Raw genomic sequence first — 24,748 nt, forward strand, 5'->3', positions numbered from 1 at the left:
ATGACGAGCTCAGCTCTTCACAGGTGCCTTGGCTCTGTGGAACGTTCAGCATAGTGGGGGAATTATCCCCGCGTGTGAGCGTTCCACGGGCCATGACGAGCTGAGCTAGTCATGAGCACCGGAGCACCGTGGCTCATGACGAGGTCAGCTCGTCATGAGCATGGAAGAGGTTAAGGAAATCTCATTCTGTTTTAACTCCACGTGCCATCTATCTGCTCAGCTGTTCTGGAATTGACGAAAGACAGTTTGGAAAGTCATTCAAAAGAACCCCAGTTTTCCGTATTTTTCGATTTTTAAAAATAAATAGTTAGAAAACCTACGGTTTTCTGTCTGCATTTATCTGTAAAAATCAGTAAAAACAGAAAGCCTTACTCATAAGCCCATCCAGCTTTGCTATTTACTTTCCTTTGTTCCCTCGTTTCCTAGTGCTCCCTGTCCTTGATACTGCCCGCTGCCTTTTGTATAGCTTATTTCTTGCTTTTTCCACTGCTCCTTGCGTTTCCTGTATAATACATTGCATTTACTTTTCTCCTCGAACAAATTTTTGGTCACAAAGATTTCCGCACCTTTTGCACTCTATACTGCATAATAGCTAAACTGGTTATTCCAGTTGTCTTCGACTGATCCTCTGGTCCAGCCAAATATATTTTGCTTACTTTTGATATTCTGAATATGTTTGTGCAGGATTTCAGTTTTATTAATTTTACAGTATTTATTATGCAAACCGGTATTGTTTATAAGGATTTTTTTCTTTTTTGCCTGTTTATTGTTTTCATGTAATGTTTTTATAATTCTACCTTTTAATATTGAAAAGAGCAAAGTAGGTACTGTTTTACAAAAACATGATTTTTTTTTTCATGGTCCTTGAAGATTTACTTTACTGTTGTTTTCAGTATGTTTTTAAAGATCTTGTATTGTTTGTGAGTCTCAAGATGTAAGCTGTTAGTTGTATGCGCAGACAAAAATAAGAAAATGAAGATTCGCATTTCTCTCTGCAATATTGTCCTACCTTAGTGTCAGACAGACCTGCAAGATGATGTTTTCAGCCAGAAGGTGTAAGCTTACTCTGTTCCGCCTGTGCAGTCTGGAACAATCAATAAAAATTGATCTGAGAATTCAAGTGTAGCTCTTGATGTCTTAGCCGGCATGAAATGGGCTGTTAATAGAAGGTTAATTTACCCTGGACACTTGTTGAGATGGCCTGGACCCTGCTGGTTGTAAATAAATGTTTCTGGCATTCTCAATCAGGACTAGCAAATATCTCCTTTTAATGCATTCTTCTGAGTGTGGCCTCATTTACTCACTTGACCTTTTGAGAAGGCGTCTCCTTTGGGCTAGAAATCTGAATAATATGCACTTTGGAGCTTTCCCTAACATGTCAGTCACCACTGGACCTCGTTGGCACGCGTCTGTCCCCGGCATGATCTTTGGTCCCCACACGTGCGACCATCATGCGTGTACACTGAGAACAGCTTAACCTATGTGGTAAGTGGGGCCCAGAGATGGGCTCTATAGTCAGGAGGAGGACACCAAGCGCGCTTCTTTAATCAAGGATTTCTGTCCCCCTGTCTGCTGACATGAATTTGGCAGTGGCAGCAGTATGTGTTTTTAATCAAAGCAGCAGAACAGGCCTTTTTCCTTGTTCTCTGCACTGAGTGCGTGGCTTACTGTCCTCAGCCCGTTTACATTGCTGCCCGAATCTTAAGTACATGGGTACTTTGCTACGTCACGCATAGTATTGCTTGAACGTGGTATAGGTCGATGGTTGTATGTGCCACTGGAGTGTGTGAACAGTAAAACTATCAGGAAGTGCAGTCCCTTTTGGATTTCTGCTGCAGTTACGCTGAGGATGATGTAGCTTAGAGGTAGACTGTTAGACTAGCCTTGTGTATAGCTAGTATTTCTGAGGCTTTTGTGTGGCAACAGACACTATATTGTGGTAGTATGGAGACAAGGTTTTCTTTAGATGTACAGATGTGACCTTACACTGTGTCCTCCCTTTCTTTCCTTTCTGGAACACTCTTACTGGACACTGGCAGTCATTGTTTCAGGGCTTCATTGATTGGTGTAGGCCACATCGCAGTGTTGGAGTAACCTCTCAGATCCAGGGTTTGTGTCCTTCAGAGCCAATCTCTTAGAAGTGAGGGGGCATCACTTGAAGAAGTATGCATCTATCTTCTGGAAGAACCTGTGAATCTGTCTTGTTAAAGGAGTCTGCTTGACCTACTGAGAGAGAGGTGCATGAGGTATATCTGAAGGAGGAGACTTCTGAGAAGAAGAATCCTGGACAGCAGCTGCCTCGTAGAGGAGCCCAGTGGAGCAGCCTGGCCCAGCAATAAAGTGCCAACTTGCACCAGCAACGTGGCAAGAACTCCCACTGCTGTAGTGAGGTCCGTACCATTGAGTTGTTGGTACCTGGTTATCCTCATTGAGCCTTAAGATATTTCTCAGCTGGCTTCCTGGCCTAGCTGTGATCAAAGTGGGAGCCTTTGTGCACTGCTGGAGAGACCTTGCAAGAGCTGGCCCTAATGTGACCAAAGTAGGTCTCAGTGTATCCTCTGCTCCAGGCACACGGGGCCGAGAAGAAGTGCAGGCACTTCCTACTATCATGGCAGAGAGCTGATATGTGCTCAAGATGCTTGTGGCAGCAACAGGTTAAGGCAAACTGTATGTTAATCAGTCGTTTGCCTAGGATGTAAAGGTTGAAAACAATGGAGGCCAGTACACAGCCCTGGCATAATCTCCTTCTGCAGGTAAGCCATTTTGTCAAAAGAGCTACTTATTCACTGCATGTAGGAATGATTACTGGTGTACATCTTTGCTGTTGCCCCTCACCAGTACACGGTTTATGCTCATTCATCAAATGACTGAACATAAAATCAATTTGCATATCAAGTTCATGCTGCTCCCTAAAGGGTACACTCAGTTTTACCTTCTTCAGCCCTTCGTCTTAGAAATCAAGCACTGCAAGAAAAATACACTGATAGATATTTCCACCTCTGAGTTTAATGCCAGCTTGTTAAGAGTAGAAAGCGTAGTCCTCTCTCTCCTCTGTTGTTAACCAGACCTGTTGGGGGCATCCGTTATTGTGCAGAAAATGAGCCCGATGAAGAAACTGGTCAGATTGCAACCAGACTCAGCTCGTCTTATTTTGGGACAAATGGGACAATAATCTTACATTTTCATGTAAGCAGAACTGAAGTAGAATAAAGGACAGCATTAAAGAGCACCAGCATAAAGGGTACAATGTTTTGTTGATTCAATATTCTTACTGAGCTTGTGTTTTTTGTCTTCAAAGATCCTGGCAAGACATCACCTCCACACTTCCTGTGCTGTCCCCCAGCTGCAGGAAATTACGTTTATTTCTGGGCTGCCCTTATAACAGATTACATTGAACAATATTTTTTAGTATAAGCCAACCTCTGTCAGATACCAACAGTCACCGCTATTTGTAATACTCTGTAATTGTAGTCCTCCTGCGGCCAGACCTTCCGTTGCAGTCTGGTTATGTCTGTTCATCTAAGTGTCCACAACATCCAGGAACACTGTAGCACGCCTTTTTGCAGCTGAGGTCTGGATCAGTAGTGCCCTCCTTATTATCCCTCTATGGAAAGGACAAGGGCAGCAGCCATTGCTTTTACATCTGGCCACTCTGTCCAGATGTAAAAGAGGTCACTGTCAAGCATGTAGCATCACTCTATCTGCTTTCTCTCAGCAGGTAGCATCCTCTCTGTTTTCTTGACCTTTCTGTGGCATTTTAAAATAGTAAATTTCAAGGAGGGTTGTAACATAATGTTCTCTGGTCAAAGTGTCTGGTGCATCACATGATTTAAGGATTGCTTTTTATTGAACCACATTTATTCATTCTAGGTCTTTCTCTGCTCCTTGATTTGCATCACCACCCAACCCTCCATACTGGTCCTTTATTTATATACCAGCACCTAGTCCACATAGTAGGCATCGCATTTAAATTCTACACATATCAGGCTATGCTTTCATATTTCAGGTATAGGTTGTTGGATTAAAGCAAACTGGATGACTCCTTTGGAGTGTGACATCCAGAATGGCTGTTTGCTAAATAGTTATTTTAAGGGCAAACCAAAATGATTTTTGTGGGAAAGTCTATATTGACACCTGGCTCATCTTGTTTATTCTCATTACTCGTATGTTTTCATGCCACTATTCCATCACATTCATGCTGCTCATGAATCTAGGTGCCATGATACTTTGCCACTGCACAACCAAGGAAAAGAGCAAATTTGGTAGGCACCCTAAACAGTTCTAGAATTTGGTGTGTTAATTATACACATGCTAGGCTACTGGGGTATGCCAATTTCTAGATACACAAAATTCATAATGAAGCATTTTGTCTGATTTGTGGGGTTGGACAAAAAGACCACTTGGTCAGTCTTGCTCTTTAGTGACTTATAAAAAGTAATAATTAAGCTTGTATGTGTCATTCACTTAAGAGTCTTGCTACAGATACTTTAGCCACAAAACATAGGTTTAAGTCCCATGAAGGATTCTTTAGATACTGGTCCTAGGTTTACCTTAAGGTCCCTGCCATGATGAACACCACCCTTGTGGGTAGAAGATTCTGTGTTGGGGGGCATATAATGGACCATTTTTCCATCTTTCCTTTGTTTGAAGCTAAAAATGTTGATTGCAATGCAATGTTGTTTTAAAAACATATTAGTTACCAGTCTAATATTGTAGTAATGTAGGAAATTGTATGATGATTTGCACCAAGAGATGTTACAGCCAGGGCCGGACTGGGAACCACAACCGGCTCTGGCGAAGTGCTTGTCCGGCCCCCCCTCCTTACTCGGGGGGGGGGGGGGGGGGGGGGGGGGGGGTTGGAGGTGCCGCTGAGCTCTTTGCCAGGGCTGGTTTTCGGCCGATTTTGGTACAGGGCCTATTTTGCAGCAACGGCCCTGTAAAAAAACGGCCCCAAAACCGGCCCCAACCCGTGCGGTGCACCAGGGGATTGCCTGGTGCCCGCTATGGCCAGTCTGGCCCTGGTTACAGCCCACACTTTGCGTTATCCAGCTTTCTCACTCCTGGGAAGCCAACAGGTAAGTTCCTGAACCAGATGTATTAGACCTGATCCATCTTGAGACCCATCTCAGCAGACAATCTCTTGAAGGTTCCCTGGAAGCCCCTAGATTGTTGAACTGCAGTTTGCAGTAGAATACACTAGCCATAAGGATAAGAGAGTGGAAATTGCCTTCACCATTCATAAACCTCCTCAAGGCTGAGCACTGCCTGCATGTGTTAGGTGCACTGAAACACTTGCGTTGTCTTCAGCTTGCAGGAGTGTTAATGGAATTGCATACCCTGCATTGTTCTGTTTATACTCTGCAGTGCTTACTGCAAACGTAGCCAATATGAAGGACTGATATGATGAAATTAGTTCTGAACCTGGGCTGTTAATTGGCTGCCTAGCAAACCTTGCATTAAGACCATCCAGTAGCCGGTTCAATATTTAGTTTTGTTTGCTAAGCATTTGGATAACTGCATATATTCTGTATTTAAACTAGTCAATTGTTTTCGTTTCTCCTGTCTCTGTGTTGTTATTTTGTCAAGGCACTCAAGATGCCTCAATGCTCTGACAGTGAATGGAGATGATGTCACTATACCTTCCCCATTTAGAGAGTTGCCTTGTGTTTATGGTATAATTTGCAGGTCGAGACTAGGCAGCGCATGCCCTCTCTTCAAAACATTCTATTCACTGTGTGGGATTGCAGCCCGTCCTTTGCCTTTTTATTCATCCCTTCTATTGCCTTTCAAACATGTTTGCTTGCTAGTGGTTAATCCTTCCTCTTTGTCCCTCCTTAGGTCGAGCGTAGCGATGGACCTTTTGTTGGCGTGTCTGGGGGAATGTGAGACAGCGATCGCCCACGCGCCTCGCTGTCTCAGATTCCTCCTCGAGGGCGCGCACGGCGCCGTGCACATCCCCTGCCTGCCATTCTCATGCTCTCGCAATCACACACAGGCAAAGTCACGCATGCGCACACACATTCCCACGCGCACACACTCACCCCCCCCCCCGCACCCACCCCCACACGCAGGGCTTACAATCACACACAAACGCAGGGCTTACAATCACACACAAACGCGCACACACACACACCCTCCCAACCCCACTCACCGTGCACGCGCAGGGCATCCATCACTGGGGGGGGGGTGGTGGGGGGGAGGCGGGCACCGACAATGTGCCCCGACGCCCCCCCTCACTGGGTCTGTTATACTCCTCTCGTCCTGTTCCTCCCTGTGTCCAGACTCGGCAGTCCGCTCCGTTGTTTCTCCGCCCCTTCCTTCCTTCGTGCGTGTCACACCTCTCCTTTCTCCCGGCTGGAAATCCGATTTGCGTGGCAGGCCTCGTTTTGTTTTGTTGCTGGCTTGTCCTATGTGTTCTTTGCCGCTCGTTTATTTTGCTGACTGGATTTGTAGAAGACTGGGCAGGGTCGGAATTCTCCCGATATTATTGTAGAGAATGCGCATAAGAATACCTTTCATACCAATGTATTTGTGCAGCTCTAAAAGGTGCGTTCGAAACATTATATTCGTGTCACCCCATTTAAACTAACTCTGTTGTCTAAAGAGGTTTTTGTGAGACTGTACGCTATACAAAAGATGAGATAGCACTTAAGAAGTGTCCGGTCGTGATATTTGTTGTGTACGATCCGACAGAAGTGATTGTTTCATAATCCGTGGAGTAAAACGTCTTGTTTTTAATGGTGATTACATCGCCTGCAATCCTGGTCTCTAGTGGACACTTTACCCACTACGAAACTAGGATATTTTTGCTCAAATGCCTGCTTCCCATTTGACACGCACTTGTGATCTCTGGCAAATAATAGTATTCTTTCCTGCCATTTGTTTAATTGGTTGCTAAGTGTCATTGCTTTCATCAGCCTGCACGCCATTGTTAAGCGCGCAGCTACGAACGTGGAAGTGCCTTGAGTCGCACCAAGTTGTACTTGCCATCCCAGCAACTCTCCCTTTGGTGTTTGTCGTTCTTTCCCACCTTATTCGTGGCATAAATAATATTATGTTGATTATTTCAATGATTTAAAAGGTGTGTAGTCGGGTGGAGTGAGAGGGGTTAACTGAGACGTGTAGATGAGCCGGGGGAAACCCAAGCGCCGGAAGTGAGTATAGGGCAGCTTTTTGTTTATTCCAGAACAGAGGGCCGTAAAACACCACTGTTGGAAGAGGATCGAGAGTAGCATTAACGAAATGTCCTTCACAGAAATGATTACAGTTGTAATATGTGAATTTAGAAGTGTTCATGGAAACACAACTTTGGCGTTTCCATGAACTATGCAGTGCGCAGGTACAACCATCTCGGCCTCTCCACCAGGCTCCCGGTGACAGGAGGAGTTGGGGACTGAGCTTAGTATTATTAAAAACACAGCACTCTACAGTTGGTCGGATGCCTGAATTGTGCATATGTGCTACTATCTCGATGTGCACCCTGCAGCTGCATGGACTACTCACTAGCATGTCAGACTGCACATCAAACTTCCGAGTGCCACCAGTACATGTAACATTCTGCATGGCACTCACACATATGGCGCACTATGCATGGCACCAATACATGGTTCACTTTCTGCGTGCTAACCATACAAAGTTTGTATTCTGCATGGCAGTCATTCACAGGTTGCGAGCTTGACGGCCCCTTCATATAGGTTACATTCTGTACAGCACTTATACACAGGTCCCATTCTTCATGACACCAATACCTCTGAGGTTCTTCGATGTTAACATTCACAAGGGGTATGCCTGCACTGTTAAACAGTACATATTAAACTTATGCAATTTCTGTAACAAAAGGGCATTTGTTTTTACATGAAAGATTGTAATTAAAGAGCCCCATTCCGTCACATTTCTTTTCTTGGCAATATATTTAGTTTTATAATGGAAAATTAGTTAAGTGATAATGGTATTAAATCGTGTTTCTACAATTGAAAAAAATGGTTGGCCAGTCTTTTAATTTTGTCTGGTGCTGAATGTTTTTTATTAAAACAATCTTGTGCAAGTTACAAGTCATAAATTAGACATAGCAGTAAAAGGTGTTCATAAACAATATGATGCAGGGAAAAGAGAGAGCCCATACCGCATTAAAGATGACAAATTATTATAAATATTGCATCACAGATTCTAGTGTCCGGTGGAAATTCTAAGGTAGTACACCAACAACTGAATAGATCTCACTGCGGGATCTATGCCAACAGCCCCACTGAGTAGCCTATCAGTTCGCTCCTCTGTAATTGTGTGTTGGGTAGCATAGCTGTTACAACCTATTATGTTTCAAAGAAGAAATTCATTACAGCTGTTGAGTTCTTTTGGGTAATAACTTCTGTCTTCAGTCATGTATTATAGACAACTTTTCTGATACTGACCTGAGACTGTTAATGAATTTGTCTGCCCACTTCATTGAAATGAAATAGGTCTCGCATTTACAAGGGTTGGATCTATTGGCATTGTAAATGACAATGCTTTTTATTTATGTTAATTAGCAAAACAGATAAATAAAAAGCGTTGTCGTTTACAATGCCAATAGCTTAAACTTTCGCAAATGCGAGACCTATTGCATTGCAAGTGCTTGTTTTGTCTGGTTTCCTCCCACAGAGCACTGCCCCATTACTGTTAACGTTACGCTTCAGTGTTCATTTGGGGGCTATTTTTTCCTTAATTCCTGCTCGTGTCACTGTTTGCCCTACTCGTGTCACTGTTTGCCCGTCTTGGTGGTTCAGCTTCAATGCCCGTCACTTAATCTCCCCTTCTCGTTCAAATACTGAGATGAAATGTCAGACTCTTCAGATGTTGTTTTCGAAATCGCCTCTTTAATTTTCTCCGACTTCAAAGTACGAGGATTTTCTCCAAACCCCTCTCGCTTCACTGCTTCTTGCTTTACTGAGCCTCGGTCACTAGACCTTCAGCAGCCAAACCTTGTAGCACAGTTAAGGACAAAGCTTGGGCAACTCCTGTCACATCTTATATGATGCTTGTTTCTATAATGTGAACTCGAGCGACCAAAGGTGTCGGAGCGTCTTACATGAGCGCTAATTACATTACACAAAATCAGCTTAACTTTTCGATGCATTTTAGTAGTGTGTGAACTCGACTGACCCGAAGGTATTGAAGCACTTTACAAAAGGGCCAGTTACATTACCCAAGGTAGGCTTTTTATTTTAGTTTTAGGTGCACAAAGATTGAGGGATGCCAACGCCATCCCTGTTTATTCATTATTTCCCCTCTCCCTGACAAATAGGAGCATTTTGTTGTTGTTGCTATGTCTAGTACTCCTATACCCAGGGAGTTGGGTCAGAGGGTAGGGCCTGGAGCCTGCTGGTAAATGGAAGGTGTGAGCAGTGTTCTGAATGGAAAACTCCTGCAAAGGGTGCCTGGTGAATAGAGGCCTGGGGGAGGTGGGATGTGACATCTCCGCCATTGGAAAGTACTTCACTGTTTTTTTTCATAGGCTGTTCAATACTCAAGTGATGCAGACACACACAGAATGTTACAGTGCTGTTGACTTGCATCGAGTCACTTGTCTTCTGTCTGTGCGTTAGAAAACCTTGAAATCTGTCTATAAATGTTTCCCGAGGCAAGCATGCAAACTGCATGACCCAGTGTGTAATAATTGTATAGCTCTTAAATCCCTGGCAGCCCAGCACCCAGGATAATGTGCTACATGGCTAAACACTTATAAGATTCCACAGGTGAGACTTATTGGCTATGCCAATGCTTGTTTTTCTGTTGCTCAATCCATTCCCACCCTCACTAACATACACTGAAGATCTTTTAAGCTTCTGCATACTGCAGACTGAAGCATGATTACTTGCAACAAATGGAACTCTCTTCCAGTGAACATCAGGCTAGCGGATACTGAAACTAAATTTAGGAAACTATTAAAGACCTACCTGTACACCCTCTAGTTTCAGGCCCCTCGATCACGTCTGCCTCTTTCTCCACAGCGCGGGGATACGACGGGATGGCGTCGCCATGCGCTTTACAAACCCCTTTATTATTATTATTTTTATTACATTGGATGTTAGTGTTAGTATCAGGGTGTTTCCTTGACAAGGTCTGGGATTTTGATACACCCCCAGGGAACCAAAGGGTACTTCGGGTACTAAGAGTTCCTTTGGACAGTATCTAAAGAGGACAAGAGACTTTAGAGTAATGAGGAAACCTCATGTTATCTAACACTGTACCGAGTGAGAATGAGGTTGCTCAACAAGGTATCTAAAGGTGATCAGTCCTTATATGGTCAGTGGGAAAATCACTGGCAGTTTGAAGTAGGGCTCATTCAAGAAGGTGCAAGATGCCCTGCAGCATCCCTTTGCAATATTCCCTTAGCTTTCATTTGTGAGATGTTACGCGAAGAAAGGCCATGCCAAAAGCAAAAGCTGCTGTTTGGGTTCTGGCTGATGATTTTTGGGGGGTCAAACTTCTCTCAAAAAAATCATGAAGTGATTGGTCCTTGCTGAATACTTTCTTCGCTCAGTTTTTCCCCCTAATAAATGCTGAACAGTGTAGAATGCAAAAAAACCAAAATAATCCTGATAACGTTGATGACAGGTAGTCTTCTTCGTTAGAACATTGGACCTGGGTAGAAAAATGCCTCTCCCTAATACAACTGGTAATCTAGATAGTCAAAGGGATCATCATCTCTGCACTAATTGATCTATGACTGGTAATTCGTAAAATGTTATCTCTTGTAAGAATAGCAACTTAGAGAATATTATGATTTTGTAACTTTATTCAAAAAGATGAATTGATAGACAGAATGCTGCACAATGTTACATTCACCCCAGTACAGAGATGTAGGCCTAAATTCATCATTTTCTGCGTCCCATGCCTTTTCAGTTCAGACCCAGCCATACGAAAATCAGTCTGACCCTGTGTCTCATGGGAACAGTCCAGCCCGAACTGCCAGGCCAGGTCCTCCCTGGACTGGAAACAAGCATCCTAAGACCAGTTTCGGGGTAACACCCCTCATCAGCCAGGCTGTTAGGTCTGGACTGTTCCTATGAGGAACAGGGTCAAGGCTGATTTGCATATGGCTGGGTCTGAACTGGGGTGGCGTAGTGAGCTAAAGAACGATGATGGATTCAACCTAGATTTGTGACTGGGGGTGAGTGTCTGAAAAGTTTCAGCGCTCCCTCCATCATCTCCATGTGTTTGCTTTGTAACTATATTCTCAATCTCCATTGAAAAAAGATATATTTTTGTAGGGTGGGGTGGTGGCTTGGGGGCCCGGGAGTACAGCGCCTATATTGTACTGTTTACATGTTGTACTTTCTTATATTTCACCCAAAGCTCAATAAAAAGTGTAATAAAAATATGTTTTTAATTTACAGCTCATTGAGTTCACAACCATTTTCAATTTAGCATGTCTGAGAATATAATATGCCAAGACCTGTAAATTGCTTTGCATCTCACTGCTTAAAACACATTTGTGACTATTGTACATTTTTGGATGACATTCCTCTTTGGCAGAGACCGTCATGTTTGTTTCATGGCTTGAAGCTTTACATTTGTCTGATATTTTGCTTGGGATATGTGTTCTTCCCTGAAAATTTTCATAGCCACATTGAAAACTTCTAAGTTCGTTTTTTGTTGAAACCCATTGTTTGAGGATTTCAGAGTGTGTAGATGATCAGTGGCACAAAAGGGTTGTTTAATGCCGGTCCATGACTGCCAGACCAAGTCCAGATCTTTCGGGATGGCCATTGATTATGCAAATGTTTTCCTTGTAGATTCCTAGTGTATAAACCTTATCAATGCGATATCTTAAAAATGTGGCTATGATTCAGCCCTAGATTTGGCTTACTTTGTTCTAGAACATTAAGTTATTGATAAAACCCTGTCCCCGGGTTCCAAGATTGTTAGTAATGCTATGAAAAAACAGAAGCCTCCCAAATCAGGATTAGAGAAACTATGACGGGTAATATCCACTGTGCACTACTCCCTCCTGGTTTTCAAAGTTGGTCATTTCTCTCTTCATTGTTTCTGCCTCGCTGGTTATGCATGGTAGCGGTCATTTTTGTCGTTACATGGTTTATTTTGCCACCACAGACAGCAGGTTATGTAGTAATTTCTTTCCTAAATTTAACTGGGAGATGGACTGATATTTGAGCAATGCTTTGGTCTTGTTTGAGGCAACGGATATGTAAGTGTGAAATCTGCCAGTACTGTGGAAACCCAAGATTTGTATTTTACCGCAGGAAGTCTCTAATATTACTCTCGCCGTGGGATGTCTGTCGTACAGAGCCCATTGACAGCTCAATAGTGTTCATTGTTTTTCCAATAAATAATTAAACTCGAGAGACATACTCTATCCTTGTATTCTGTCTCTCAGCCACATACATAACTTGCATAATGTGATGGCCTTCCCTTTTGGGACCATCCCCTTTGTCTTCTTCATGACTGTACAGTGTGCATATCATTCATCAGAGCTGGCAGATGTTAAAATTAGACGTCCCTTTGTGCTCAATACATATATCAGGCAGCCGTGGAGTCGGGAAGGCATAAAACAGTCACAAATATAGGGCACAAAAGAAAACTCAGTTTCCTCCTGAGCAGCAAGGGGGGCTGCTTCTGAAGGAGCTATATTCTCCTGTGTAAACTAGCGTTCCATCACTTTTGTAATTGACTAACATACAAGTGTGCATTTTTTCCGGAGTTTTTTCAAAATTTATTATGGGACATGTCCCCTGAGGGGAGGTTGGTAGCAGCAGCTAAAATGGCAATTCTGTTTATTGATTGATTTTTGGAGCCAGAAGGAAGCGCGTTTTCTCACTCTACTGTCTTGTGAATTGTTTTGGGGTTTAGTGATTTAACTTCTAGAATGATGACTAGATTCGGCGCCACGTGCATTCTCTTAATCTTGGTGCAACATGGCAGCAACTCTGTTATCTGGGACCTCCATCGGAATAAAATAAACGCAGGAAACAATTCTGATCGCTGCAGGAAACTGTTGCCCTCGCTTGGAAATAGGCTGCTGTCGGCGTCGTCTTTTTCTGATTCTTAATGTAGTCTAGCCAGCTTCAACACATTTACTGCAAAAGTTCCTAATATTGAAGACATGCCAAAACCGATGTTCTGGTGCTGGGGGGCAGCCTCTTGTCTTTGTTCATGGTTTTCTTGTATAATCATGTTGTTTGCCAAACGCTTTTTTGGGGACAGCTGCCGGGCGCTCAATTAAAACAAGCATTTGCAATGCAATACGTCTCGCACTTACGAGAGTTTGAGCTATTGGCATTGTAAATGACAATAACTTAAATTATCGCAAATGCGAGACCTATGGCATTGCAAATATTTGTTGTTGATTACAATTACCCCATGCCGTGCATTCACTTTAATAGAGGCCACGCCCCCTTCTTTAGTCACATCGCAACTTAAGAAAGGGGCACTGGCGCCATTAAAGTGAAAGAGTGGTATAGGACGTTTCTCTTTTATTTTTTTTTACAAAAAAGCATCTGTTTGTCGGTTCACAAACAAATGCTTTTTTGTGTAGAAGCGTCCCATGCCGCATTAATGAAGATCGGTTTGATCAGAGGCGCAACTAGAGCCAAATTTCGGGCAAAGGGGCTAATAAAAATTTCGGGGTGGGGCTAATTGTTCCAGCAATAGGCAGAGTGGAGATGACAAGCTCTAAGAAGGGGTGTAAACACAACAAAGCCTCATTAACAAGTAAATGGTCAAATTTTATAAATAAATAAAGACCTGAAGTACTCAGGTGCGGATACAATAAGACAGTCGCCAGCCCTGTAAGCTGTCTCAGCCCGGGCTGACACACACAACAGGGGGGGCTGAAACCCTTTGAGCTCAATGGGCGTTGCACGCCTGGGTATGATGCATTGTGCATGCTATTTCAAAAATAACCCTCTTGTTCTCCATTAGCCCATGGAGATTCTTGAGACTGCCTGATACCGAGTGGAATGCTCTCAAACAATGTGTGATATATAAGGTAGTACTGGTCAAAGTGGTGACATTCCGTATACCTATATGTATCATGACTTGCAAGCATTTGTGTCCCAGAAGAAAGACAGTTCTTGAAAATCCCAGCATCACCCCGGTGGCAGCAGATTAATGAGGCTCCCAATCAGGAATGTCTTCAGTTCTGCAGAGTGGCATTTGATGCTAATGTTGCAAAATGAAAGGTGCAACACTGCGACTAAATGGGTGAGCTTAACCTAAATGGATTATTTATAACTTTTAGGGGCACTGAGGTAATTTTTCCTATCTCAAATGATCAGGTCCGGCAATATAGGAGGAAGCTCAAAGTGACCAGGGGCACCTGTGGCACTTTTCCTGAGACACCAGCAGTATATAATACCTTAACTACCATCACTCATCTGGCAAATGGGAGCACAGTGATATAACTGTTACAAAAGGTCTTTTAGAGAGGTGATGATTGAATGACCTCTAACCATTATTGGTAAGTGGGATTGGTCTATGGAGAAAAAATTACCCCTAGGGAATGGGACGGGTCATTTGTGTTGCTGGGAAAACTTCTAACATTGCAAGATTTAAGTTATTACACTTAAACGTGCTATTCCATACACATATGACCCCTGTGGTTCTCCATAAGATGGATGAAAAAAGGAAAAAAGGGGCCACATGTACAAAGGCTTTTTGTGGTCGCAAACAGGTCAATTTGCAGAATCAGCCAGTTTTCAAGCACAGAAAGGCTTTTTAACATGTACAAAGCCCTATTTGCTATTTGGTAACCTATTATAGAATCGCAATTGGATTTGCGATTCGGTATTAGGAAGGGGCATGTTTAGGGCGTCCCTTCCTATTATCGAATTGCAGTGATATGTGTGAATGTTTTTGCGACCAAAAATCGGTTGCACAATATTCGCATTTTAACCATCTACTTCAAGTAGGTGGTCACCCATTCGCAAATGGGAAACAGTCCCCAAGAGATCCCTTTCCCTTTGAGAATGTTTGTAAAATAATTTTTAAGAGCAAGCGATGGTTCATAAACCACTGCCTCATCTTAAAAAATAAAAATAAAACTTTTCCTTTAAATTTTTTTGATAAGAAAAATGGGATTCATTTCCCCCCAAAAAGATTGCTTTACTTAAGAGCAATCAAAGACATGATGGTCTGCAGACCCCATGTTAATTTAGCAATCCCCAATGGGTCTCAAACCAAAACCTACCTCATTAATATTCATGAGGTAGGTTTATTTGTGACCCACTGGGACCACAAAATGTGTTAAAGACACATTTGTACATTGGTGTTTGCTATTACCAAATAGTGAATCGCAAAAAATTTCTATTTGGTAATCGCAAATGATTACCTTTGTGCATGTGGCCACATATGTAGCAGCTGTACCAAATGTTCCACCGTTAAAGTCTCTTGCTTTGGTTAAATCTGGTCTTTTTCTAAACTTGAGACATTCTGGAATCATGCTGCCGACAGATACTCTTAAGTATGTTGGTCCCCTTGTCTGATGGTTCCCTAAGGCATGGTTATTGGGCATATCATCATTTACCGCCAAATGCAAATTGCATTGTCAAACTTACCCTACCTATAGCCCAGCGCAGAGTAGCTATTAAAAGAAAGTGAAAAGATTGCAGATAACTTCATACTTTCAGACTACCAAACAGGATTCCACCCAGGACGAGGCACAGAATCTGCCCTCATCGCCATCTGGGATGGCCTTAAAAAATACAGTAGACCTTAACGGGGTTGCTGCACTACTTTATTTGGACCTCTCAGCTACCTTTGACACAGTTGACCATGACACTCTAATACAAAGACTTTATGAAGATGGCATAGAGGGGACTGCTCTTGGCTGGATCACATCCTGCCTTCAGAACAGAACAAATGTTATCCATTCACCCCTTTCTCATCGAAACCGTATGTGAATTTCAGCCCACATGCTATAACTATCCAGATATCACACACACACTCCTCAAACTGGAAAGCCCCAAAGACATTGGAAACTCAAAAATGTTCAATTGCCTCAAAGCCTCTGATCAGTGGATGACATAGAGTGATCTCAAATTAAATGGTTCCAAAACTGAAATACTCAGATGCAGCAATTGGAAAATGTATGACTCACTATGCGCCTTCCCTGAATGGGGCCTCCTCCTAAAGTATCTAAGGAAGTAACACACCTTGGACTTACCGTGGACTCCAAGTTATTAATAAATATCCCAAGTGGACAAATAAGCAAGATCAAGCGTCATTACTATCAAAACTGCAATGTATTTCCCCCATCCGGGATAGCCACACAAGGTTCAGGCTACTATCTCTCTTGTACTGTCTAAACATGATTACGCCAATGGCCTCTACCATGGATCATCTTTATCAACTATGAAAAGACTACTTCAGATTCCGAATTCTGCTGCCAGACTACTCCTACCTTTAAAGCCACAAGCCCACATCTCTCCTGCCTTGAGGGCCCTACATTGGTTAACGATTGCCAGAAGATCCACCTTCCTGCTGCTTTGTATCACCCACAAAGCAATACATGGAATATAGCCACTTTTCTTCAGGAATAAAATCAAATACATTCAACAAAGGAAATTCTGCTCAAGATTGGCACCTCGCTTCATATCCCCATATAAGAAAAAAAACATAGGTGGTACATTTTTAACTTTTGAAGCAGCCAAACTATGAAATTAATTTCGCCCAAACATTAAGATTCACAGATAACTATCTGATCTTTAGAAGACTACTCAAAAGTTGACTCTTTCCTATATAACCACCATACTCCAACACAAATGTTCAGCATATCTCTCTGTTTGTAAACATTTATAATTTGATTACATGTATGTATCTGCATATGTGTATTTCTTTGTAGAAATATGTATGATAACTATGTTTTTTAAAAGATATAGGTATTCTATATGCCTGCTTAACATATGTATATGCTACTTACAGTTTTATATATATATATTCTTTGCTTAACATGTTAATAGGTCGCTGCATAGTTTTCATTACATTTATTTGATTAGATGCTTATGGGTCTCTGTTTTACTTATGTATCACAATTTGTAAATAGTATCATAGCTATTTTATCTACAAGTGCTTCACTATTGAGGAAAAGAGTCAATTAAAAGAATAAATAGTTACAAAAATACTCACATTAGCTTCAAGTATAGCAACACTTGAAAATTCAACATGTTATCCTCCTTATACATGTATACCTTTTCTATGTAGTTATGTTTATATATATATATATATTACTTTACTCGTAGTGCAAAAAACACCTTTTACTCTCTCCAATGCACTACTGTCTCACCGATATCTCTCTCTATATATACTCCAACTCCACTCTCTGACTCATCCCAAACCTCATTCTACTACTATGATCTCCAAAATAAGGCTTTGTAGACGCTTTCCTCTTCTATCCCTCCTTGGCTCATCCCACACCTCATCTTACTGCTATGATCTCCCAAACAACCCTTTCTAAATTCTTCCCTCATGTATCCCTCCTCGAACCCATCCCAAACCTCAAGTTACTACTATGATCTCCCTAACCCCTTTTAGGGGACTGTTCCCTTCTCTGTCTCTCCTTTTACTCATTCCAAACTGCATCTTACTACTATGCTCTCCCAAGTAACACTTTGTGGATTCTTCCCTCTTCTGTCCCTCCATTATCCCGTTCAATTCATTTAACAGACTCACATGTCCACTGCTCAAATTAACTCATATTTCTCTATACTAATCCCCGTCTAATCCTTTTTGGATTCCAGAGTAGCCTGCTATTCAAATAAAAGCCCTACAACGCCTTTTCAGTGCTAGTAAACACTATATAAATACAATTACAATATGACAGGTTGGAAAATGGCCTGATAGAATTGAGAATGTGTGTGCAAGATTTGCTGTTTCCACCTAACTAGTTATTGCAGTGATCTAGACTTGTCAAGTAAAAATATCATGAAACCATGCGTAACACAGCCTTGTTAACCACAGTCCACCCACATTGGGTCTCTATCAGTAGAAGCATCATCATTCAATTAGATTACTGTCTTGGTGTGCAGTGCAGAATATCTGGATTAGAAATGTTTATTTTAACCAATTTATTGGATTTTAAGGAGCATACATATCCCTTCATGGTACACTGTATAATTCTTCTGAAAGACTGGCAATTACCATAATCTGCCGGTGACAATTTCTTGCTTTCTTATTGGTTCTATTGTCTCTTACATCTCTAGGTATTCCACTTACACTTGTGTCTGCAAGCCTCTTTCGTTGTGACCCTTGTGAATTTGGAATGCATGCTTGCATAGTACCCAGCACTCATTATTCATGCACCCATAATGTTTTCTGTTTTACCTCTTGTCATTTTGAAGTTTTTGTATTATATTTCTTAACTTATCATAAATGTCACTTGTATTTTCCAATAAAACATTAGTGATGAAGGACCTGTAAAGGAGCCCTGGAATGTGTAACCATGCTGCATGTATGGTGCTTGAACAGGGAGGCCATGGTAACTGATATCAGATGTAAATCTTCCTTGGCTATTGTAAAAGGTCCAGAGTTCTGCTGGCTCAGAATTAACCCAAGTACTGGTGATCTGTGGCTCTGTGATGATCTGTAGTTCATCTTAACGTATCCTGTGCTTATCTGCGTACCCTGACGACTGTGGTCTGTTGCTCCTTGCGTAGATTTGTAGCTTTGATCTATATACGTCCATATTTGTACAACATACAAGAAATATGACTTTCATTTCTTTGCTCAGCTCTGCTAATGATGTTTTTTTTAATCTTTTATCCAGTGGACCAATGTGTTGCTTGATTTGAAGAGTAAGGATACTCAATGGGGGTTTGTTTCGGGCGATGGGGCTCCCCCGATTACACTTCACATTGGAGATTACAACATGGATGGATTTCCAGATGCACTTGCCATTCTGAGGAATACATCAGGAGGGTATGCTTATAGCAATATTAATGGATTGTTGCCAAGAATGTCAAAATGATCATTTGATTTATGTGAACAGCATTCCTCTTTTTTTTATTTTAAAGATGCGTTTATTGTTTGCACATATTCAAAATGTGCCTCCATATTTTGTTTAGGATGCTTTTTATCCGTTGTACAATAGTGTGCTGTGTGCTCTTTTAGTTTCGACCTCACCTTATATCGCTTTTCATAAGTATCCGCGCAGATTATTGTCACAAGTATATGAAGTGATACAGATCGTAGTGGGATAAGGAGAAAGAGGGACAAATCTGGACACATGACAATCAACATCGTCCAAATGTAGCATGTACCAAAACAAAAAGAGAAAACCCAACCACCCAGCCTAAGTCCAAGGCATTCTCAGAGTTATCTTGATCTTGGGTCCTCCCCTTTCTTGGTTTATCATTTTCCTAGGTTTTGTTTCAATTCATCGCCAGTGCTACACGGCTACCTGATTAACCTAGTAGTGTGCAGCACCCTGCTCTTAGAGGCTATCACTGCTCCCTCGAGAGTTACTTTTTCTTCAGCACCCACATATTTACATTCTGTCAAATGGGAATTGCATACCTGTCATAAATTATCTAATGTGCCGTCACACGCTGCATCGCTTAGGTTTGGCTACTAAAACCTGAAACTTCTTACATGTTTGTATATGATTTAGTTTTGCCTGCATCTAGAGTTTTTACTTCATGTATTTGCTTGTTTGTTTAATTTTGTGGCAATAAATCTGTCTTGAGGAAAGAAATTTGGGCGTGCTCAATTCCCTTTTCTGTATCAATTCCAGAAGCAGGCTGGTACCAGGAGTTTCCAAACCAGCTCCTGTCTCTTGAACTCACACAAAATAGATAGACCTTATGGTACAACAATGTCGTGGATAAAGCAATCCAACAGACAGGGAACTGCAGTGGTGAATTGCAGGAGTTGCGTGAGGTGGAGATGATGGAAGTATTGCTGAAGTGGCAGAATGTAACAGTTATGTGAATTGGGGATAACAGAAGTACTTAGCAACAGTAGCAGATATGGTGTGGATCATAGGGAGCAGTGCTGGGAATTGACCAAACTGCTTGCACCAAGGAGACTGATAAGAGAAGTCAAGTTGATTCTATGAAGGAGTGAAATTAAATTTACCTAGTTGAGATTGACTTGAAGAGGGTGGTATCTCCGGTTTCTGAAGTTGGATAATTTGACGATCGGGATATTGAATGTTGTGTTGTGTGTGGATTTCTGTGCACACAGATAGTATATTAGCAGAATATTGATCTCTTCTTCTGAGAGGTTATTGTTCATTCTTCTTGGCCGGTGAAGCTTGTTGTCTTAGGGAGTTTTGCGCAAGTTTGCTGCTTTGTTTATTACATTTTCCTAAGGTTTTACAAAAGAAAAACAGAAAAGCAATGAAAGTACATTCATGATACACGTGGCAACTGAGACTTGGCACAGCTTGAAATGGGCAAACTTATCAGTACCCACTGAGCAGTATGGCAGGTAGATGCATCCAATGTAAAACGAGAAGCCGGGTCCATCAGCTAAACAAGGCAACAACAATTGCTAATCAATTCGGTGATCTCAGTTCATTTACTTGTGATGCTGCTGTGGAGTATCATTGCTTGAGTGTTGTGCACAGTGCTTGCCTCTGGTTTTGCCTTGAAGTCATATCCAATGTCATTAGACTTAGAAGCTGGTGCAGCACTCTATGTGTGTGAGTCTGCACTCTTTACAGACCATAAGGTACTTTCTTAAGCGTCTTTTTATGAACTTTTAATTATAATTGTATAACATTGGAAAAACCCACTGTAAACAAAGATTCAGACACATTCCGAGGAAATTACACAAGGAGTCACTTGCAGTATGATCGGGTGTGTTTGGTACAGAAGTAGTACAGAGTATTTTGATTCAGATTCCACATGTCTACCCCACAAACTTCTCCACCTACCCCGCCGTAGACCATAAGGTCCTTCTTCCAGGCTTTTTACGCATGTCCATAATCTTACTTAACGAAGCCCTTGTAATAATCCTCTGCAGATATACGCTATACCTAGAAAACGTTATCAGTTTTTGAGGCATCGGGCAAATGCATCCAGTAAACATGTCATCAGTAAAGAGAGGATGCTCAAATTCGATTACTTAATTGGTGGTGTACCAGACAACCACAAAAAATATAAGTACATTACGAAATTTTTAAGCAAAGTGCAAAAATCCAGCTTTGTTAGCATGCTATCTAGGGCTTTCGTCTCATCTGCTGGAGTCCATAGCAGAGATGCTTCATAGCATGTATTAAATCAAACTTATGGCAAGTGTTCAGTGAGCCATACGTAGCAAGTCCGGAGACAGACGACTATCCTCTGTCCACTGATGAATCCATAGCCCAGGTTGTTAGCTCATTTCACTGAACAGGGAGTGAACGGGTAGTGACTTGCTCTCATCTCAGTAACAGACCTTATGGTTTGAAACACCCTCTCCTAGGAGAAGTAGAAGTAGTTTGAAAACAGTGTGTTGTATTCAAAATGAGGGCAGAAAAAAGGGAAATACAAATTAAAAATGGAGGTCTGTGAGCAAATTGAGAGGATTGCTTTCAGTTGTCAAAAAGGTACTATGAGTTCATTACAAAAACCCACAGCACAAGTCCCGTTTTTATGACTGAGTTAATAAATATACTGCTATCTAATCAAGAGTCTTAAGAATATGCCCGCATCACCCCACCCTGTTGGAATTCAACTGGCCCCCTTTGTTGGACCACACCATCTTCAAAATGAGCTGCATCATCTTCAAAGCTGTTACAGCTGTCACTCCTCCCCGTCTGACTGACAAGCTTTCCCTCTGCAGTGACTCTTAGCAGGCCCGCAGCTAGGACACCATCAGACTGGAGACACAGAAAAGAGAAAAATCAGACAACAACCTTCTCTTTCCATCCACCCAGAATTTAGAACAACGTCTTCATATTCATCAGGACCGCCCCAAACCTGCTTCTGTTTTGGAAAGATCTCTGTGCACACCCCTTTAAAGAACACTACATCAAGATGCAATAACAGCCCACTGTCACAATTAGAAATCCTCTACCACCTCTAATAACACATGAACTTTATCTATGTCTTTGATCCTGTACCACGCTCTTCTTCCTTTGGCTAGGTTATCGCTAAAATTCTAAATGCATACATACATATATAAATATCGAATCAAGAATATTGTGAAGTCTGGACATCTTGAAAAGTAAAAATTAGGGGTTTTATGGGGAGAATCTCATCAGTCAATCTCCTGGTCTTTCAAACTTGATTGATTTTGGCAGCATTTAATCTACGCATCTCACAAATAACTTGATGATGTCACCTGCTGATGGTATTCCGAGTAATTATCGTTATTTCTGAGCCTGTCATTATTAGTATCTTGCAGGCCTTCAATAGTTGAGTAACTGTCGTTGCTAGGTACTGTTTTAGCCAAGTACATCTTGTCCACTCTTATATATGTGCTACCTACCCTCACCTTGATATCCTAAAAGGTATATTGCAAGTTGCATTGAATCAGACCTGACCTGTAGCTAATTTGATGCTTTGTGGTTCTGCAGGACCGTGTAATCTGGTTCTAACTTCTTATTGGAGGAATCACCTCTGTCTGTGTCATATCTGAAAGTGTGCAATGTAATGGATCTTGGAGTTGCATATGTCCTGAATGTATTCTTTGAAAGTCTTTCATACTTTGTTTATGAGGTTTACAGATCCCTACATTAGGTCAATTTAGTGATATGCTTATGAATTTTGGTGCTAAGACAAAGGGAGTATGAAAATCAGCCTTGAATTGCAAAGAAGGCCAATGCAGAGATCGATCTTCAACTATTATGTATAATACAATAGCCAGCTACAAAGCCCCTGAATACCTTCATTTTGACCTGGATGCCGAATCATCGACTGAGTACTAAAAAGTGAAATTACAATGCTCCCAATACAGCACTCTTCAAGAGCTGTCCAGTCCATAACATTACAAGAATTAAATCACTCTGCAAGAGTGACAATTATTTTCAGAATGAGAATTTGAAAGAACAAATTTCCACTAAGCATAATCTTTGCCAACTCAGAATACCCACTACAATAAAAGGCTATATTGACCCTTATCCTGATTATCATGAAATCCAGAAGTATGAATGAGAGTGATTGTACCTTGGAACCTAGCGAGTTATAAACTATAATGAAGCCTTACCCAGCTCCTTTCCACCACAGCTTTGGCAGGGTGAATAATCTCTTGCTAAGACACCATAGTGGTCATGTGTCATAATAGGCAAGACTTTTAAGAGATAGATTTCACTGGAAAATTATGATCTTTCACATTCTATGTTAAGTAATTGATGTCAACATATTCTGACGTTGTGGATACAAGGGGGTTGAATTATTTCATGTCCATTCCAAGCAGTTCTGGAATGGGTGACTCATAGGCTAATCTCTCAGACTCTTAAACGTAATTTGTATACCCTAGAGGCATGCTTATTGGGTCTCATGGACCCAAAAACTGATATATCATTGTTCAAATTAATGACCTTGCTGCTCTTGCAAGGTAAGCAACTAATTGCAATGTATTGTCGTTCATCAAGGGGCCAGGACCTTAGAATCTGAAAAAATTAGTTTCTGAAATGGGTGTTTTCTGAAATGGGAATAGTAGTGGTATTGCGAAGGGATGGCTGGGTCGCCCAGACTCTATTCGCATGAGCAATAATTCCATTAGAACTGATTTGGAAGTCAGATGACTTGTCCCTCTAAAGGCTTACTCTTCCCTGTCTATCACAGACATTATATATTGGAGTTGCATGTCCCTGAATACCTGAATTACCAATCTTTGACGGTGTAGTACATTGGGAGGAGTAGCATTTTGGACATTAGGACGTTGTTTCAGCACCAGTATACCACAAGACAACTAGTGATAACCTTTTGTCAAATGTAGGCCTGTATAGCACTATTCCTGCATTGTTACATCTGTTGACACAAAATTCTCATGAAGCATAAAATGAGTACAGAGTGGAAATCCCTAGCTAAAGACTCACCAATGTTTAGTTGTCTTAAATGTTTATTTAGCTTTTTGTTAAAAGATATTAATGCTATGCTGAAAATACATGATAAGATGACTAATATTCCTGATGGTTGTTGCACTGGTGCAAGTTGTTGATTGTGCATTACTTATTTTTAATTTTTTTATTTTATGGAGTTTTATATAGCGCAAACTTGACCCGATATCGGGTATCAGAGCGCTTTACATAGCACCAGTTGCGTTACATGTGGACACATTTTTTTTTGTTGAGCACGGGGAGATTAACTGATTTGCCCAGAATGACAGGATGTTCAGCGACGTTGCCAAGACCGAACCCGGTTCCCCAGTTTCGAGGTCGACCGCCCTAGCCATTAGGCCAACTCCTCTCCTATACTAAGATGCATTGATAAAATCAGTAAAGAAAAAAAAGATATGCTGGTGTGCCAAGGAAGCTAGCAATAAATCATGAGAAGGCGTCTGATGAGCAGTATGGTCCATCTTGGACCTACCTAAGGGTACCTGCATTGTCCAAGATTGTTAAAAAGACACTATGTCCAGCCAGTCCATGCAGGTGACTGCTTTGATTAGCCAATATTAGCAAATGGGTCATGGCAATTGCAAGAGAAGCAAAAGAAGGACAGCAGTACATGCCGTTTCATGTCTGCCAAGACAGAAATCACCCCAAGTACTCCAGCACGAGCAATGTGAAGCAAGATACCTGGCCTTCTTCAGCCAGTACTGCAAGACCCGACCTACCACTTAATTTGGTGAATCCGGACATAAAGTGGAGAAGCCCCAAAAA

General features: G+C 41.6%; 1 protein-coding gene across 1 annotated transcript in view; it reads left to right on the forward strand.

Annotated features, from left to right (window-relative positions):
• Window positions 1-24,748, forward strand: part of ITFG1 (integrin alpha FG-GAP repeat containing 1) — a 1,017,137-nt gene that overhangs the window by 474,440 nt on the left and 517,949 nt on the right. The window contains exon 10 of the mRNA XM_086945125.1: window positions 18,761-18,912. Within this exon, the coding sequence (XP_086801251.1) occupies window positions 18,761-18,912 (152 nt within the window). The remainder of the gene's footprint in view (window positions 1-18,760; window positions 18,913-24,748) is intronic.

The sequence above is a fragment of the Lissotriton vulgaris genome, chromosome 12 (genome assembly GCF_964263255.1).
Source record: "Lissotriton vulgaris chromosome 12, aLisVul1.2, whole genome shotgun sequence".
Classification (NCBI taxonomy): Eukaryota; Metazoa; Chordata; class Amphibia; order Caudata; family Salamandridae; genus Lissotriton; species Lissotriton vulgaris.